General features: G+C 42.1%; 1 protein-coding gene across 1 annotated transcript; it reads left to right on the top strand.

Moving 5' to 3' along the window:
- Window positions 1-11,043: 11,043 nt before the first annotated feature.
- LOC309700432 (helix-loop-helix protein 2-like) lies at window positions 11,044-14,797 on the top strand. The gene is made up of 2 exons (XM_082523945.1): window positions 11,044-11,731; window positions 12,451-14,797. The coding sequence occupies exon 2, from the start codon at window positions 12,487-12,489 to the stop codon at window positions 12,856-12,858; it is 372 nt and encodes a 123-aa protein (XP_082380071.1). The 5' UTR covers window positions 11,044-11,731; window positions 12,451-12,486; the 3' UTR covers window positions 12,859-14,797.
- Window positions 14,798-18,071: the final 3,274 nt, after the last annotated feature.

The following is an 18,071-nucleotide window of genomic DNA, read 5'->3' as shown; positions in this document are numbered from 1 at the left end:
ATGAACAATATCAGATGACATATTGATGTTGTCATGCACAGCCCGCAATGAAACATAAACGCGTATTGTGCAATATTAGGTTTGAACTAGTACACTCAGGCTGGAGCAGCCAAACAGCTGCAAACACACGTTATTTGTCCTTAACACTGCTCCACACGACACGTACGGGAAGTTATGAAAGCCAAAGGAGCTGCGACCGCTTTAAAGCAGGCCCTTGGACATGTCTCCATTCAGACTCAAGGTTGTTTTAATGCGAGGTTGTGCTTATATATACGTGAATTCAAGTCCACTGTCCTCCTTTATTTTTTTCCCCTTTCAGCCTCTCCCCTATCACGCTGCACCGTAGCCATGGCAACTATTGTGATCGATCCGGTGCCATCTAATACCAAATCTTTCTCCGAACCAAAACTTAAACAATCATGCAGGTCGTCAGCGACGGATCGGGGAGCAGAGGGGATGATGGGAGAGCGAGGTTTGCTTTCCTTGCTTGCTGGTGTGTCAGCTCTGAATTCAGTTCAATAATAAGTACTGTGCAATCCCATTTAAATCACACAAATTAACGGATCGTCTATTTACACTGTGAGTCACAACCTAAAACAGATGTGCATACATTGGCTTGTGAAGTCTCATCTGCAGATTAGCGCTGAGTAGCACACAAATAAAGTGCGAGAAGTTCAATCACCAGAGATTGAGCACAGACTTCTGGGAAGGCCTGAACTCAAAGAAAAGGAAAATATAAATAAATCTGCTCAAATAAATTTTTTTACATGTAATTTTGCATGTCGTTTTGTTACATAATTACAATGCAAAATGTTACATTTAATAGAATCTGTGGACATCAGTTTGACAAACACAAGTGAGAGGTCCACGTCAGCGTCAGTGTCCACTCGTCATTCAGTTCAACTTAAATTAATTTAAAAAGGGTAAATGGTTTTAAAAATCGCCTTGTTTACAGGAGCAAAACAATTTTTTTTACCAGTAGTAAACAACTTTATTTCCACTTAAAATTTCTGCACATTACCACAGAATTTATCACACTGACACGCTTCCGGAGCCACATGTGGAACTGTAGTTTGTAGTTTTGCACTGGGTTTATTTTTCTGCTGCTTTGCACAGCACACAACAGAGTTTTGTCCTTCATCCGTGTGGTGTCACTTCTTTTTCCAAAGGCTACAGAGACACTTCAAATATTCTCTGGCATTTCCTTTAGTTTTTAGAGCTGTTGGGGCTTCCATACAGCACCACAGCAACAAAGAACATAGCATCTAATGCAGACTTTAGCACTTGCCCAGCAGCTGGAAGGGGAGAGAGTGGGGTGGTAGGGGTGGTGGGTGCAGGGGTTTATGTGAGGAGAGATGTGTCACGTTTACTTTGTGTCAACAGCCATAGATCGCTGGTCAGGGTTCAGGGGTTACACTGTGATATTTCGCCATGTCTCTATTCCCCTAAACAGCAGTGGAGCTTGTGTTTATGTCCAGAAGCAACGCTGCCTCTCGCACCAGATCTCTCTGTCTGTCTGCGTCTTTTCATGTCTGGGGAATGAGAGCGAGACAGAAAAAAACCCTTCCAAAACAAAAGTAGAATCAAACAAACACAGAGAGGATGAAGGGAGGGAAAGAGAGAGACTGAATGAAGAGAAAGCTTATTACCAGAAAACAGATGGCCCCCCAATTCATAGTGGCCCCACGGGGGACCTGGAGGGACAACTCTTTGCACCTCCAGGTTACCAGCACTGCAGAGAGGGGTGGAGCACTTAAACACGACTCTGTGTGTGTGCACTTTTGTGTGTTAACTTGTAAACAAAAAGCAAATTTGTGACATCCTTGGCAAGGTGCCACTCTCAGCTCGATTTCCCAGGAGCTTGTGTTTAAAGACTATTTCATTTAGAGCTTTTGTTACATCTGAAAATGGATGAAGAAAGACAAACAACTCTGCGATGCCACAATGCTGCCAGCTACGAAGAGCTGTTGAGAGTTGAAACTCTGTTTCCTCGGCGGACGCTGCGAAAACCAGACTTGCATGTTGAATGGTGGAGTAAGTATTTTTAGAAAAATAAAACACAAACACACATTTGGCATCACCTTTTGTTTCATCAAACCCATCGCTCGACATTGTCGCCGGGCGAGTTAATGTCACAACATCCGTAAAATGAGATCTCACACGCACCCAAACATTCACACCCTTTCAGTGTGCCTATGCAACTGTACGAGTGGACACACACACACGCGTGCACACACACAGATGACAGGCAGTGAGTGGAAATGAAGGATTTGGAGTTCCATCCCGTTACATTATGCAGCAGATGGCGTGCAGGCCAAGCCCGGCCAGGCCTCTCCCAGGAGAGAAAGAGTGAGAGAGAAAGAGGGGAAGAGAGACGATGGGGGAGGTGTAGAAAAGAAGGGTGAGGGACAAAGCTGTTGTCTTTTTTTTCTTTCTTTTTTTTTTTTAACTTGCGTGAACGCACGTGTTTGTTTTCCTTTTTTTTTTTCCTGACTCCCTCTCGGCTTCCCCGTGGGACAGAATCCTTCTCCTCTCTTCTCCTCTTCCTCTGCTCTTCCTCACATCACCTCTCCGCTCCATCCTCCCCCCTTCTGCCCAGCTGAGGCTACACCTGAGCCCAGCCACGGAGGCTCCAACCCCAGCTGACCCGCCGCAAGGAAGCAGAGGACAGAGGAGGGAAAAGGTGAGAGCAGAGGGAACGATGAAGTATGGAGTATTTTGGAGATATTTTAACGAAAAAAATAGACCAACGCACCTTTTTTTGTTGTTGTTTCACATGGAAAAATTATAATCATGTGTGTCTCGGTGTAGGAGCTGTATACTCTGACTAATTTGAAAAAAATTCACACATACATAAACTGCCGCTGATTTGATCAAATGCCACAGTCAATGCACACACACACACACTCTGATAGACACACATGCAAAGTGTACTGTGACGTCCCCCAGATCTTTGCCCCTGGCACTTTTTGTTTTGTGTTTTCCGAATTAATTGAGCCAACGCTCAAGTGCAGGGCCAGATGTCACTGCGACCTGTGGGGATTATTAGAAATCTGTTACCCTCATTGTTTATGTGGACCCCTTCAGACCACAACGCCTTGCGTTCTTCCCTCTGAAGTTTAAGGGAGAAACAAGCCCCAAACCAGATTGCTAATGTACGAAATAACAGTCTCCAGGTTCCAGGAATGGGACCAAGCCTGCATATTGACATGTGGGACATTATGGGACTTTTCTGTCCCAACTCCAATGGCCAAGGCCTGTGCCCAATGGCCACCGGGGGCCCCCTGATGCCCTCCCGGTTTGGCCCAAACAACGCCATACTCCTTGGCAGAGCTCTGGGCCTAATGAACTCATCAGCCAGCTGGAGGCCCTAGATGGAGCGACAGGGTGCGCTCAGGGGAGGATGAGGGGCCAGGGGGAGAGAGAGAGATAGAGAGAGAAAGAAAGGGTCATCGGGCTGGGGTGCAAGGTATGAGGAAAGTGGAGGTGTGGGGTGGCTGAAGATAGCTAACGAACACCATAAATGAGACAGGTGCAGCTTCAGAGGAGGGCTGAGGGCCAAGACAGGAGGGTCAGCGGGCAGGAAGAACAGGTATGGGAGGCTGTGGAGAATGAGCAGAACAAGGTGGGATGGCAAGAGAGAAAGAGGAAGGAGAGGAAAGGATGGATGGCTCTAACATGGGGTTCAGATGGGCAGGTGATAACACAAAAGTTCTGAAGTTTCCAGTCAAGATTAAGAGAAGAATTAAATGCACTAAAGAAGAAGAAGAAAAGAGAAGCCATTCAAAGTAACAGAGCTTTAATGTTCTAATTGAAGCTGCAGATCCACTCAATATATAATTCCTATCGTAAATAACAATTTTCTGAGCAACCTTCAAGAAAATGATATACAGGAAGCAATCATTTTGAGTAAAAGTCGAATGAAATATTTGAAAACAAAGGTTTATTCATTCAAATGATTAATCTTAAAGGTAAACATATTTGCTAAAATCCAATAAAGTCCATTTAATTTGACAAGAACATTAAATTGAATATTTTACATTTTTTCTTGAGTCTATTGCCATTCTAAATTATGTACCAGCCTAGTTTTGCTCTGAAATGAAAGTTGCAGAAAGGAATGAAATATGTTTTTTTTTTAAAAAGTCAGTGCACCTCATGGATTCATGGATAGTGCATAAAAATAATTGTGCTAAAAAAAAGGATCATAGTCAGGATTTAAAATCTGAACTAAAAAGCTGAAAATTATCCATATATACTCTTGTTTTTCTCATATCTGTTTGGGCAACACAAAGCTAATGATTTAAGTTAAGTTAGACAAATTTCTTAAAAAGTAAGTTGAGACAACAGCTGCTTAAGAACTTGCTGATTATTGCTGTGAGCTCAGATAGAAAATCAGTCTGATTGAATAAACAAAGTCACCGGAAAAACACAAAACTTCAGGCACTGCAGAGCAAACTGAAACAGGGCTTTACGAAGCTACAAAATGTACAGTTGTGACGATCAAAAACAAAAGGGCAGAGGCTGACCAAATGCATTTTCCCACACACAGAAGAAAGTGTACGCTGATGCTGAGAAGAGTGATACAAAGACTGACACCTCTTTTAGGTGCGGATGGTTGACGGAAAAACATGAACCCTTGACCCATACACTGCAGGTCATGTGTTCCCTTAGAGGGAAGGGTCAATGCAAATCAATACCAAGTTGTTCTGAGTGATCACCTTTTTCCTGTGATGACACATTTCTGTCCTCATGGGTATGAAAATGATTTATATTCACAGCCGGACCTTCACAGTCAAACCCAACTCAACACCTGTGGCTTAGTGAGTCAGACATCACTTTCCAACCACCATGTTCAAAATCCTAAATATGGGAATATAGTTTTCCAAGAATGGTTTTCTATCCATGTATTAGAGTTCCAGAGACTTTCAGAGTCAATCCCAAGGAACTGTTCTGGCAGTACATGGTGGAGTAATGACTCATGAGGGCATTTTATGATGCCTTTTTCTATAATTTGCATGTAATATCATGCTAGCAAGAGGCTAGGTTAAAGTACTCTAACACCAATGAACTTCTAAATCCTTCTAAATATGCTTGTTTAACCCATTTTTAAAACACACAAACGTGAAAAATTGTGGACTATTACATTAGTTCAGCTGCCTGGCAAGTTATGAATGTCAACCTAGCTCCGCCTACCAGCTTTGCCATTTGTATATCCAGTCTCTGACTGTAGCGTGGTTGTTATCACACAGCACTGTTGAGGTCATTACTCAACAAAAGTAATGTATTACACATTACTCTTTACTTTTCTTAAAAGTAATGCAACATGTTTCTGAACTTCTCGCCAGAAGTTACATTACATTCCTTTTGCATTCCTTTTGTGTTACTTCATAAATTGTCACATTTAACAATATAAACCTTATCTACAGTTCTGCAGATGGACACAAATCCCTATCCTACTGTGAACACACAACCTCTCTTTGTTAAAGTTGAAAACTAGAACACAGAGACTGCCAAGAGTGATTCTACAATAGAAACATTTACAAGAAAAAAGTTCCAATGTTACAAATATGACTGCTCATCAGGATCTCGGCTGCTTGGACTCAGCTTTAATACCATTCTGGACTCTTGGCTTGCTTTGTGTTAGCATGCTATCTGTGCAGATGTAAAGATTATAAAGAGCTGAAGTTGTATTAACAGTATAATACGGCTGTTTCTGTACAGAGGCTGTATTTGAGTATTGTGCTGTTGTCCTTTCATGCAATAAAAATAAAAGCAATGGTAAATGGACTGGTTCTTATATAGTGCTTTTCTACTCTATTTTGAGCACTCAAAGCGCTTTACACAACTTGTGCATTAAACCATTCACACAATCACTTCATCCACACACATTCATACTCCGATGGATGCATCAGAGAGCAACATGGTAGGTGACCTGCTCTACCACCTGAGCTACAACCACCCCGTAATGTCATTCTCCTTTATAATCTCCACTCTTTAAAATCTGTAGACCACTCCACCGTTTTCCTCCTTCCATACAAATATGGGAACCAGCCAAGTGTAGCATAAATGTGTTGGAAGAAAAAGGTATGTTTGTTTGCTTTTATTTTTGTCTTTCCTCTTCACGCCACAACCCTGAACTGGGTAAGCGCAGGAAAATGGATCCTCTTAGCATGCAGATAACTGAGGAACCTTTTTAATGCAAGTAAATGGTAAATGGACTGGTTCTTATATAGTGCTTTTCTACTCTACTTGAGAACTTCCAGTAGCTTCATCCACCATTCATACAACCATTTCTTTTCTATGCTTAAGTGCTTTCTGTCTAACATTCACACTCTCTTGGATTCAGAGCAACTTGGATTTAGTATCTTGCTCAAGGATATTTGGCATGCAGACTGGAGCAGCCAGGGATCAAACCACCAACCCAGTAGATGACCTGCTCTACCTCCTGAGCTACAGCCACCCAGTAATAATGTGATAAATACGTTTTTTGTCCTGTCTTCCTCTCCTCACCCCCAACTCGTCCTGGCAGATCGTTGCCCCTCCCTGAGCCTGGTTCTACCTGTTAAAAGGAAGTTGCTGCTGATTGTTGGGGTTTCTTTATTTTTACCATACAATATAAAGTGCCTTGAGGTGACTGCTGTTTTGTTTTAGCACTATGTAAATAAAATTGAATCAATGTAATTATTGAATTTGGTGTGTCAGAGCCAACACTGGCACACAGGTATAATAATGACTCTGCTTAAATTAGTCAAAAAAGAAAAAAAGTTTTTTAAAAAGCACAGAAAATGAATTGTCATCTTTATTAAAATGAAACTGAATGTTTTATGTGAGCAGAGCACATCTGGGTCATTTGCTGACTAATCTTTGCCTCTGAAGTCATCACACTTAGATCAGCATCATCACCAAGACATTCTCATCCTGTTCACTGCACAATCAACAAACTCATCATCTGTCCTCCTGCACCTCTCACTATTCGTTCCCAAGTGTGTGTCTCTCCACTCCTGATGAGTGAGTGTGCGCGTAACTGCACATTCATAAGAGAGAAAGCGAGCACCTTTGTGTGTCCATATGCGTCTGGGTGGCGTAGAACGTGCTGGGCGCCCTGCTGGGAGCACAGATGGTGCCGAGGCCTGCCACGGCAGCGCTGACGACGGCCACATTCTCACATGGGACCTCCAGCTTTCTGGATCCCACACCTCCTGTTCAGGCCTGAACTGACAAACGCTTCCCCTCCCCATCCACACACACACACACACTCACTTTCTTTCGCTCTCTCTCTCACACACACACACACACACACAAACACACACGAGGCCAAAGACCAGGCCGCTGCCTATTTCACTAGCCTGGAAGAAAAGAGAGAACACAACACATGGACGAGTTGGCGGTCACACGCTGCCCAGAGTGTTCCCCAGTGCGTGAGCGTGTGTCTCAGTGATGCAAGTGAAGCAAAGGTGAGAGGGGTCGAGTTAGAGTTCTATCAACTTTTTGGCTTCTGGGGCTAAATGATCAGTCGCAGCAACTTCCTCAATGTGTTCTTTGTATTTCTCAAACTGTCTTTTCTCCCACTTTGTCTTCATTTCGCTCACCTTCGTGGAACCTCCTGGCCTGCGTGCCTGCTCTTCTCCATCTTTTCTTTTTCTCTCTCAGCCTCTTAGTTCTCCTCTCTCCCTTCTGCCTCGTGCAGACGCCCCCTGTGGCTCACCGTCCACCTGAGAGAAGCCTCATACATCTCCTGACAAAGTGACTAATCCTTCCCATTTCACAGATCCATCCCACTGCTCTCTGGGAATGTTCAAAACTGTGTGTATGTGCGTGCGAGTGTGTCTGATAGGTGACAGGAGGGAGTATGTCACACAGGTTCAAGGTGGGGGTTTTTTTTTTGTTGTAACAAGCAGCTCAGACAGCCACAGGGGTCTACAGAGCTCTGACTGATTAGAGAAATAACTCCATTACAGACATCTCATCAGAGTGATATCACCTCCCAACTTCTTGTTGACAGCTTCGTCACCACCTACGTCCACCTACGCACAAACACACACACAAAAAGGCTTGTTTTTAAGTCTTTTCGGCTTTTAGACTAAGCCCGGAAAACAATTTGATCCTTTCAGGTTTCAAATTTGCATCTTATTTCCTCACAAACTCAGCAGCAGTATTCGGCCTCAGCTGGTTGATATGAACCCCTCAAATAATAATCATAATCATAAATCACCGAACGGCTTCCTTCCCGTGTGTCTGCCGGTCTGAATGATTATGGGAACCACAGCAAGAGAGAGTATCAGCCTACGCCAAACTCGTGTTCACAAGGTGATTGTTTCGAGGGAATATCTCAGTCTGAAAAAAGTTTCATTAGTTCTTTATAATGCTTTTTTAGCCACTTAAGGAAAAATGAGTGTGCGCTTGATTTGTTGAAATTTTAAGTATGAGATGACACTGTTCATTGTTTACATTTTCATCATATTACATTTTTTAAGGAGGTGTGTAATGGTCAAAACCTAATGACTTATTGGATTGTTTTATCTTCATATTGCTACAATGTCTGTGTGCAATGTCTCTAAAACTTTCTTTGCATCATCTCTGCGCCCACTGACCTGCTGGAAATGACACGTGTGAGGTTGTTATTAACATGCAGTGTTGTGTCACAACAAAATTTCATTTTCATAAGCGGAAGCACGACTTGACGTGCACACAAATCAGCTCGGAACCAGCTCAGCTTCTTTACCAGCACCGCCATGACTAAAGCAAACATCATCCATTAACTGTTCTCTGGTGACTCCACCACCCTGCAGCTTGCCTGTCTGTCTCCGGAATCACTACATCAGCTGTGGGATGTAATTGCAGCAGGCACTAACAAAACAGCCTTGGAGGGGTCCTTCATGTCTTTGGCCAAGGGCCTTATGGTCTGAGGAGGGGTCCGGACGATGCAGACCACCAAGCTTATACTATCTCCACTTCTTCCATCTGTGAAGTAATTAGGGTGGTGGTCCGTGCGTGTGTGTGTGTGTGTCTGTGGGCTCCAGCTGTCAGGAGGCCTCTGTCTCCTGGTCTTGACATGTCTCCGATACGCCCCGCTGTGAGTCCCTCTGTGACACACACACACTCCACGGACCCGGCCAGAGCCCAAGGCGAGCTGTCCGTCATCTCACACACAAGCATTCCCTCTCTCTCTCTCTCTCTCTCTCTCTCTCTCTCTGTCATGCACACACACGCTGATTTTTCAGTGATATGGTCCTTCTGGCACTGTGGTAGTACTTCTCTCCCTCATTCACATATTGTGTGTGTGTGTGTGTGTGTGTGTGTGTGTGTGTGTGTGTGTGTGTGTGTGTGTGTGTGTGTGTGTGTGTGCGTGAGACAATAAACACGTCGGTGGCTGCGGGCCACGGCAAGTCATCCGTGCTTCCCCTTATCGTTTTAATCACCTCGTTAGGCGCAGCTAGTCCCCACACTTACTGGCCGCTGCTCCTCCTCTGGAACCATGCCCTCCTGACCCGACGCTGGTGGTGCCACCGGGCACAGGGAGGCATGATGGGAGAAGAGAAGAGATCAAGTTTGCTTGATTTGAAGTTTTCCTAAATCTAAATGTCAATATAATAAGGAAAAGAAAAAGTTATGTTTATGTTTGTGTCAATTCTACTCCAAAAACATTATATATGACATAATCCTGGGATATATATGTGACAAGCGGGACAATATGTTGGCATTTATCCCCACTTATATTCTTCACCAGCCATTCTTCCGCTGGACTCAGCTGTTACATCCATCTTTATTGTGTGTCTGGATATCAGGTTTGTTTCTCTGAGGCCCTTAAACTACACTTCCACTTCTCTTTTTTTACAGGGACAGGAAAGAGCTGCAGAACTTGGATAAAAGTCAGCGATGTGTAGGCTATACTGTAAGTCGCATATCTGAGAAAATAGGAAAAATGTTCTCCCTGATGCTTCTTTGCTATTCTTTAATATCAAAGTCCTTTAATAAGCAAGTGTCATCAATCAGGGCCTTCTTGGTAACACCTCTGGGCACTTATTTGGGCAGTCATTGAGTAGCATAGAGCAAATTAAAGCATATTTTCCCCTGCTGTAGATTAGCAGCCAGGATTCTTTGAGGTGCTGTTTTTCTCTTTTATAGTTTCGCTGTTTATTTACCAAATCAAATGAGGATGTCAACAAATGGATATGAATTGTTTTAAACATAAAAAAGATTCAATGAGTGTTAAACACTGTGAGGAAAAAAAATGAAAGGAAGAAGTTTGACTGACAACAGTTGCTTTGATTCTTGTTCTTGTTCTATAACCTAATCCTAATACATCCTCGGACTGGCATGCAGCTTCTCCACCCTTTTCTCTCTCCACACCAACTAGTTTTGACAATAAAACAAATATTTATTTATTTATTTATTTTAATAATCATTAGTACAACAGACCACTGATAAACGCAGGGTGAAACACACTCAGGTGTGTCAGCCAGGGAAATCTAAGTCTCAACCTGTCAACAGCACCAAATTAAAACCATATAAAAAAACAGAGGAGCTGCTTTATTATTTCACCTCTTTACAAAAAATGGTTTCTAATTTTCATAAATCCAAGAAAATAACCAAAAATAAGCAACATTTCTAAAGCATTCTAGAAAATATTTCTTTACAGGCTTGTATCGCATTTAAGTTGACCCCCCCCCCCCCCCCCTTCATTTGCATTTAAAATACATATATACATTTATTTATAATCATTAATATTCACTACAAATGTGAGCACGTGCAAAAACTCACAACATGGACAAGTATTCCTTTCCCTTTGCCCACTGCTCCCACGGGAGTGAGACCGCTTGAGGGGGCTGAGGGGAGTGAGGAAAGAGGGAGGAGGTGTGTGTGTGTGTGTGTGTGTGTGTGTGTGTGTGTGTGTGTGTGTGTGTGTGTGTGAGAGAGGAGGAGCGAGAGAAGGAGAGAGAGGGGTGAGAGAGGAGGGAGGGAGGGAGGGAGGGAGGGAGGGGCGGCGTTAGACAATACCATTCCTCAAATATATTCCATCCCCTCCGTCCATGAAGTGAGCCTTTATTAGTCCAGATCGCTTGGATCTTATCTCGCATATGACACTCGGCGCAAGAAGGAAGAGAGAGGGGGGATTATCCGCGAACCGCCTTCCGATCCGCTGATTCCTGACAAGGGAGAGCCTCGCTTATCTGTCCCTCTTTTTATCCCCATCTTCCAACAGGCTCACGGACGAGTAGCCCTGGCTGCACTTTCACCGCTATCAGCCCATCTCCTCTATTGTCTCTCCATCGCTGGGATCACACAGGGGGGCTGACTGATCCACGCTTATCATCACCATCACCACCACTGTCATCATCATCATCATCATTATTATTATTTCTTTTTCTCCAACTCGTCCGACCTAATCATCTCAAGACTTTTGATGGGCTGTTTTTTTATCAGCAGAAACATTTCCACGCTTGACGTTTGACCCCGCGTGATCCCATGTTGCAAGTTCGCGGCTGAGAAAAGTCAAAAACTATTTAAAAAAAAAACCGAAAGAAAGAAAGAAAAGAAAATAATTTTTCTCCTTTCTTTGTTTTCTTTGAATGTTCGTCTCATTAACATCTGATGTTGTTGTTGTCTTTTTTTTTGTTGGTTCTTTTGGCCGGTGGAATATGAGTTAATTTGGAGTTGAAGCTCCGCTCAAGAGCGCCTTTTAGTTCCCAACAAGAAAAAAACTGAACAAAACCTCCAACCCTTTGTCAAGGTGAGTCTCAGATTTCTGTGGAAAATTAAGCTTTTAAATAAAAACAAATTAAATACGATTTTTTCCGATTTGTTCGTTTTTATTATTATTATTTTTAGATTCGTAGATCTATTTTTCTTTATTAACAAAAATCAAGAAAAAAAGCAACTGCTCCAATAATTTGGTGTCCAGCAGATGTCAACATTATTTTACCATCTCCTGCCTTCATGCTGTCAAGTCGCTCCGGCCTCAGCCAAGCAGATGTGTTCATCACACTGTGACAGATGGCCAATTCTGATTATGTTAATTCGCAAAAAAGTTTTTTTTTTCTTTAATTTAAAAACAAATAGTATTTTTAAAGAGTTTCGTCGTTTAAAAAACAATATTTTGCAAACATGACACTTGGAAATTCAAATTTGTTGGGCTGTTTTTAAGGCCTGAAGCTTTCGTGAATTAACCGCGAATTTTGAACCATTCATTATTTATGGAGTTTAATTTTATTATGCAATAGGCACAGGAGGGACTGGAGCACCCGCTGTGGGCTTTCTCATAGTGGTGCCTGAGTGCAGGAAAACAGCAAAAACGATGATTTCAAAAATCAATCCAGTTTTTTATTTCATCCAAACGCATGTGACACAGTAGCTCTCTGACTGTAAAATGTGGAATTTAAAATGACCATTAAAAAAAAAAAAAAGCAGCAATGTTTTAATGTTTCAATGACAGATTTTTCCCGTGCACAGGTTCTTGAGAAGGACTGCCAACACCGCAGAATAAAAATGATGCTGAGCCCGGATCAGGCTGAGGCGGACCTCTCCTGGACTCAGTCCGACCCGGAGACGATGCTCAATGAGTTGAAGTCGGCCGGTTGTGCCTCGGACGAGCCGGCGGAGATGGAGGACAGAGCCAAATGCAAAGCCGACCAGCCCCTGAGCAGGGAGGAGAAGAGGAGAAGACGGAGGGCCACGGCCAAGTACCGCTCAGCCCACGCCACCAGGGAGAGGATCCGGGTGGAGGCGTTCAACGTGGCCTTCGCGGAGCTGAGGAAATTACTCCCCACATTACCTCCGGACAAGAAACTCTCCAAGATCGAGATCCTCAGACTGGCTATATGCTACATCTCCTATCTCAATCATGTGCTGGATGTCTAAAAGTGACCCACTCCACCCCCCACTCCGCCCTCTACGCGCACACATATGTGAGAGAAACTGGTTGAGTTGTTGGGAGACTGGACTCGCTCGACGTGCTGGGAGTTAACTGGTTATGGCAAGGTTAGCGGTCAGGGTGGAATGATGCAGGAGATTTTTTTTAGCTTTCAACACCACAAAGCACTACTTTGAATAAAAGGAAGGTCAATTTTTAAGTAATCAGATAATTTTGCAGTGAATTAAAAAAAAACAATCGAAACTTCTGCTGCAGGGGTAGAAACTGTTGTTTTAAGGTGGACTTGCTTAATTGATTGATGTAAAAATGTCGATATCGGCTCCACATATATATCGGTCTAACACCTGTGACACAGTGTTGCCTTCATCTCACCGAAACTTCTATTTCATTTAATGATATGTAATAAAAAATTTCCATCCAATTCAAGGCCCAAAATCTGCCCAGCATCATCTCCATCCAAACTAAAGCATCACTTCCCCGGATGCTGACACTCTGCCATACCTCTAATGGTGAGCTGAGCCCTTTAGTGTGAGTCCAGTGTTGATTGATGTAGTGGCAGCGGTGCAAAAAGTTACGGGAGCCTAAACTTTCAGTCCAGATCGCTCACTGCAAGCAGCAAGCGCCGAGTTGTTTTGAGCCGTTGGATGCAATAATGACAATTATTTTTTCCGATATTCAGCAAAAGGGGAGGGGGGGGGGGGGGGGGGGGGTCTGGAAGAGCCCCCGCAGGCATTCATGCTTCCTTTGCAGTGATGCAGTGGAGGACAGAAAAAATAATAATAATTCGCGTGGGCTGCAAAAAATTCAAGAAGATTCTGGTTATTTTAATTTGCTTCACATTTAATCTACATCTAAAAATGATATTAGCCTAATCTCATCTAATATCATGAATAGATTTCTGAATGCTCCCCTCACTGTGTCACTTTGAGGTTGAACAAAATAAACACGGGGTCTTTCCCCCCCCGATCGGAACGAAAGGACGTAAACATAGCTGCTTTAGATCTAGCTTAGATTTTCCATAAAGGAAGAAAAAAAAAACATTTCAATGCGTAAGTGCCACTTATGACATATAAAATTGTGACCTTAATCATGCTTTTTTGTTTCTCCTAAAGTGTATGGAATTATTTATTTAATTGTGTTAATATTTAAGGCTAATTTATTTATGTTAATATCATAAGCTGCCGTCTTTTTTGTATAAATGTATAATGGTTTGTTGCTTCTATATTTTAGGCTGTGAATTTGAACTTGGAAAGTGGTGGTGTTCTTCAAAAATGGCACTTTCTGTTAATCCATTGTATAATTTATTCGTTTGATGTATGTTCGATGCTTTTTTCTGTTGTTGTTGTTGTTGTTGTTGTTTTTTGTTTGTTATTATTTTTCATGTCCGCTGTCTATCGATGGCAACGATAAGCACTTCAAGATGGGGTCTAGTGGCCCCATGAATTTGTTTCCCATTTTTGAGAGGTTTCTCTGTGAATTAGAATTGGGCTGCTAAAGAAAAAAAACTAAGTAAAAAAAACATTTGCTTCATCGACACTGATTGTCAAATAATTCAAACCACCAAGGGGATACGATTCAGAGCTCAACCTCTTTGTCTTATTTATTTATTTATTTGCTATAACCAAAAAATTATTATTTTGAAAAAAATATTATCTTCAGTGCGCTGATTTGACTATTATTTTATTTTCTGATTAATTGGGTTATTTATTTGTCTCTGCTTTGTATTAGGAAAAGTCAATAAGTAATTTTATAGTGAAAGGGAAAAAAACATATCCTCTATCCAAAGATTTTTTGTCTCTTCAGGGTTGTGTAGGCTACTTGTTGCTTTATGCAGATCTTTTGTAGTAGAGGTATTGTGTGACAGCTGGTTTCTAATGGACAAACTTTTCATATTTTTCGGTGTTATTTTTAATTAAAAAGGTAATACTTGAAAAGAAAAAGCACGTTTTGTATTTTATTTTACTCAAAAAAAAAAAGTTTTGAGGTTTTGGAATGTAACAGAGAACTAGGACATAGCCACCGTTAGAATATTCAGCTTATCCTAATGAAGAAAAGCCTACTGGCCTGATGACGTCAGGCTCACGTAACGCGCACGCGCGTACACGCACGATCGGAGTGACATAAGTGTACATGCAAATCATTCAGCATGCATGTAGTGCAAGCTCTCAGATGCTTTCTGGGCGTCTGAGAGCACACACACACACACACACACACACACACACACTAGCCTACTCACATAAAAATGTGCATAATGTACAAACACACACACAAAATGAAAGGTGAAACAAGTGCAAATCCAGTTTAGCATACAGATGAAAACTCAGCCTACTGTACACACATGCACATGGCTGTGTGTGTTTGCACATGTGCATGATAAAATAAGCGCACATTCATAGAAGGAAACTCAGTCAGCTGCACACGCACACACTTGCTCTCTCTCTCTCTCTCTCTCTCTCTCTCTCTCTCTCTCACACACACACACACACACACACACACACACACAGACCCAATGGTCAGCAGCTAAAGGCAGTGGTAGCCTACATGTGTGCTCCTGGCTGAAAGGCTCTCTCCCTCCCCAGAGAGGGGGCAGGTGTTACTCCAGACGAGCCAAGACAACCAAATTACTGGCCGTCTGGCACCTCCCGTGGGAAACCCGGCGAGAGAGGAGGGATGGGAGAGATGGAAATTTATGAGTGAGAGAGCAAGTGCTGAGATGTAATATTGCCAAATGGTATGAGCAAAAAAGAGATCCAAATATTTATATTCATTTGCGATATAAATATAGACGCCTATCCCCATCGATTGTGCTATAAAAGGCTTGTAGCTGAGTCGAGTTACAGAAACAGAGATGTGCAAATGCTTTTATCTAAGCCACATTAGATTATCATGAGAGAACCTTTTTTAAGCATGCACAGCCCCAGAGGGAATTGAACCTTTAACCCTGGATATGCCAGAATTCCAAATCAGCAACAGAATAAATAAAAATCTATCTATCTATCTATCTATCTATCTATCTATCTATCTATCTATCTATCTATCTATCTATCTATCTATCTATCTATCTATCTATCTATCTATCTATCTATCTATCTATCTATCTACCTACCTACCTACGGTGGCAGGTGCAGTCACATTTCTCCTTTAAAGTTTTTTTTTTGTAGACACTGAAGGTAGCAGGACATTTTGTTTCCTTTTCAGCTCAAGGGTCTCCTGGGTCTTGTTTTTCTATTTGGTATTTCTCAGTCAGTCATCTTCCAGACATTCTTGCTTTAACTTCAACTGCAGACTGGGAAAGTTTGCTGGCCGACATTGCTAACTCACTAATCAGACTGACACGTCAGTCATTAAATTCAGCATACAGTATATACCTTCTGAAATATAAAAGAAAAACTCATTCATGTCTCATATTCTGAAAAAGACAAAAGTAGTTGATGATTTCAGCTTAAACTGTGGGTAAGGAGTCCTTGGGGGCTGCGCAGAGCTTTGCATACTCATGTCTAAATCTCACTAGAAGCAAAAGTGGCAAAAATACATGGAACAACACAGGTCACTCTTGTTCATGTTTGTGCATTTTTTGGTCCTTCTGTTTAGGCCCTGCCTCTGAGAATATAAAGTCAGTAAAATTAATAAAACCCTCCACTGCTGCCTTTGCTTTGTACTTCTACACTTCTGGTCACTTTGTTTGGTAGACCTTTCTAGTACTGGATTGGACCCTTGACTTCAGAACTGTCTTAATTCTTTGTGCTAGTAAGATTCCTCAGAGATTTGATCCAAATTCACGTGATAGCATCATGAAGTTGCTGCAGATTTCCCATCCAGCTACATGACACAGACAACAGACATTACTCAGGTAGCTTTTCTGTTTGCGGTCAAATACTATCCACTCTCAGTTTGTCTCAACATTTACATGAAATCTTGAGAGTTTGAAAAAGCCACCAGCATGGACTTTTGTCATTTGGCATTTTGTCTGGCTGTCAGGCCTCTAACTAAAGGTTTAGGTTCAATCTCAGTACTTTCTGGATTCTGTAGTAGAAGGATCTTTCTTCACAACCCACACCTTAAGGCTGACAACACATTCTGGGTATCAATAAACAGAACTCCATAATAAGCTTTCGCCATTATGTAAGTAATGCTATCAAGTTGGTCTAAGAAGAAACACACAGGAATGATACATGGCCTGTTTCTTTTTACAGCGCTATTCTACTTTACTGAAGCGCTCTATACAAAATGACACATTCACCCATTCACACAAATGTACATACAAGCACCTATTCACACGTTTCATAATCTGACAAACACATTGGAGCAACTTGGGGTTCAGTATCTTACCCAAGGATACTTTGGCATGCAGACTGGAGCAGCCAGGAGTTGACCACCAACCTCCCAATCAGTGGATGACCTACTCTACCTGGTCGAACAGGTCATCCATCGGGAGTATGAATGTGTGTGAGTGTTAGATAGAAAGTACTTAACCATAGAAAATAACTGCTTGTATGAATTTACAGTTAATCTGAGATACAACAATCACATTGAGTTCAGGAGGGCTCACAGTGGTATGGCTGTAAGCTGGAACTGAAGGAAGATGTGATGAGACAGTGGGATAAGCAAAAGACTTTAACCTTGGATAGCAGGTTTAAGTCTTTTACAGTTTTTCTCAGTCGCTTTGGTGCGTTTCTCAGAACACCATTAACATTTGCACAGCAGTTAGTGCATTTCCCAAAACAATTAGTGCAAACTGCAAAACCTAGTGGATAGCCTGCTAAAGCACGTCACATGCACAGAATTGATTATCCATACCTCAAAAGCAAGTATCCATGTCAATGAAACTGTCAGTGCCATCAAAATGAAAAGTCTTGACACCATCTTTATGAACAAGATAGTCAAATGGCATTGTCATGTTTCCACTATGACAGTTTATAATTTCAGTGTTTCCCATTGCAAAAACAATTGGTGACACCTGAAAATGCTGACGACAGCACTATGGCCTACCTGTACAGCCATCTGAAATGTGCAGTAAAGTCACTGTAGATGTTATGGGAGTCTTGGGAGTAACTGAGACACTGAATACGTACGTTTCACATTTCCATTGTGTAGAAGTGTTTGTAATCCTACAGAATTGTGCAAAAGAAAAATATGCTACAGTCACTTGTTCACTGTAGAATACATGTAAACATAAAATCACCAATTTGGTAGAGCCTCC

The sequence above is a fragment of the Aulonocara stuartgranti genome, assembly GCF_965226115.1.
Source record: "Aulonocara stuartgranti genome assembly, chromosome: 23".
In the NCBI taxonomy this organism is placed as follows: Eukaryota; Metazoa; Chordata; class Actinopteri; order Cichliformes; family Cichlidae; genus Aulonocara; species Aulonocara stuartgranti.
This window is presented reverse-complemented; position numbering and strand designations above follow the sequence as displayed.

Coding starts and splice junctions, on each gene's coding strand:
- LOC309700432 (XM_082523945.1), top strand. CDS start 12,487: ATGATGCTGAGCCCGGATCAGGCTGAGGCGGACCTCTCCTGGACTCAG.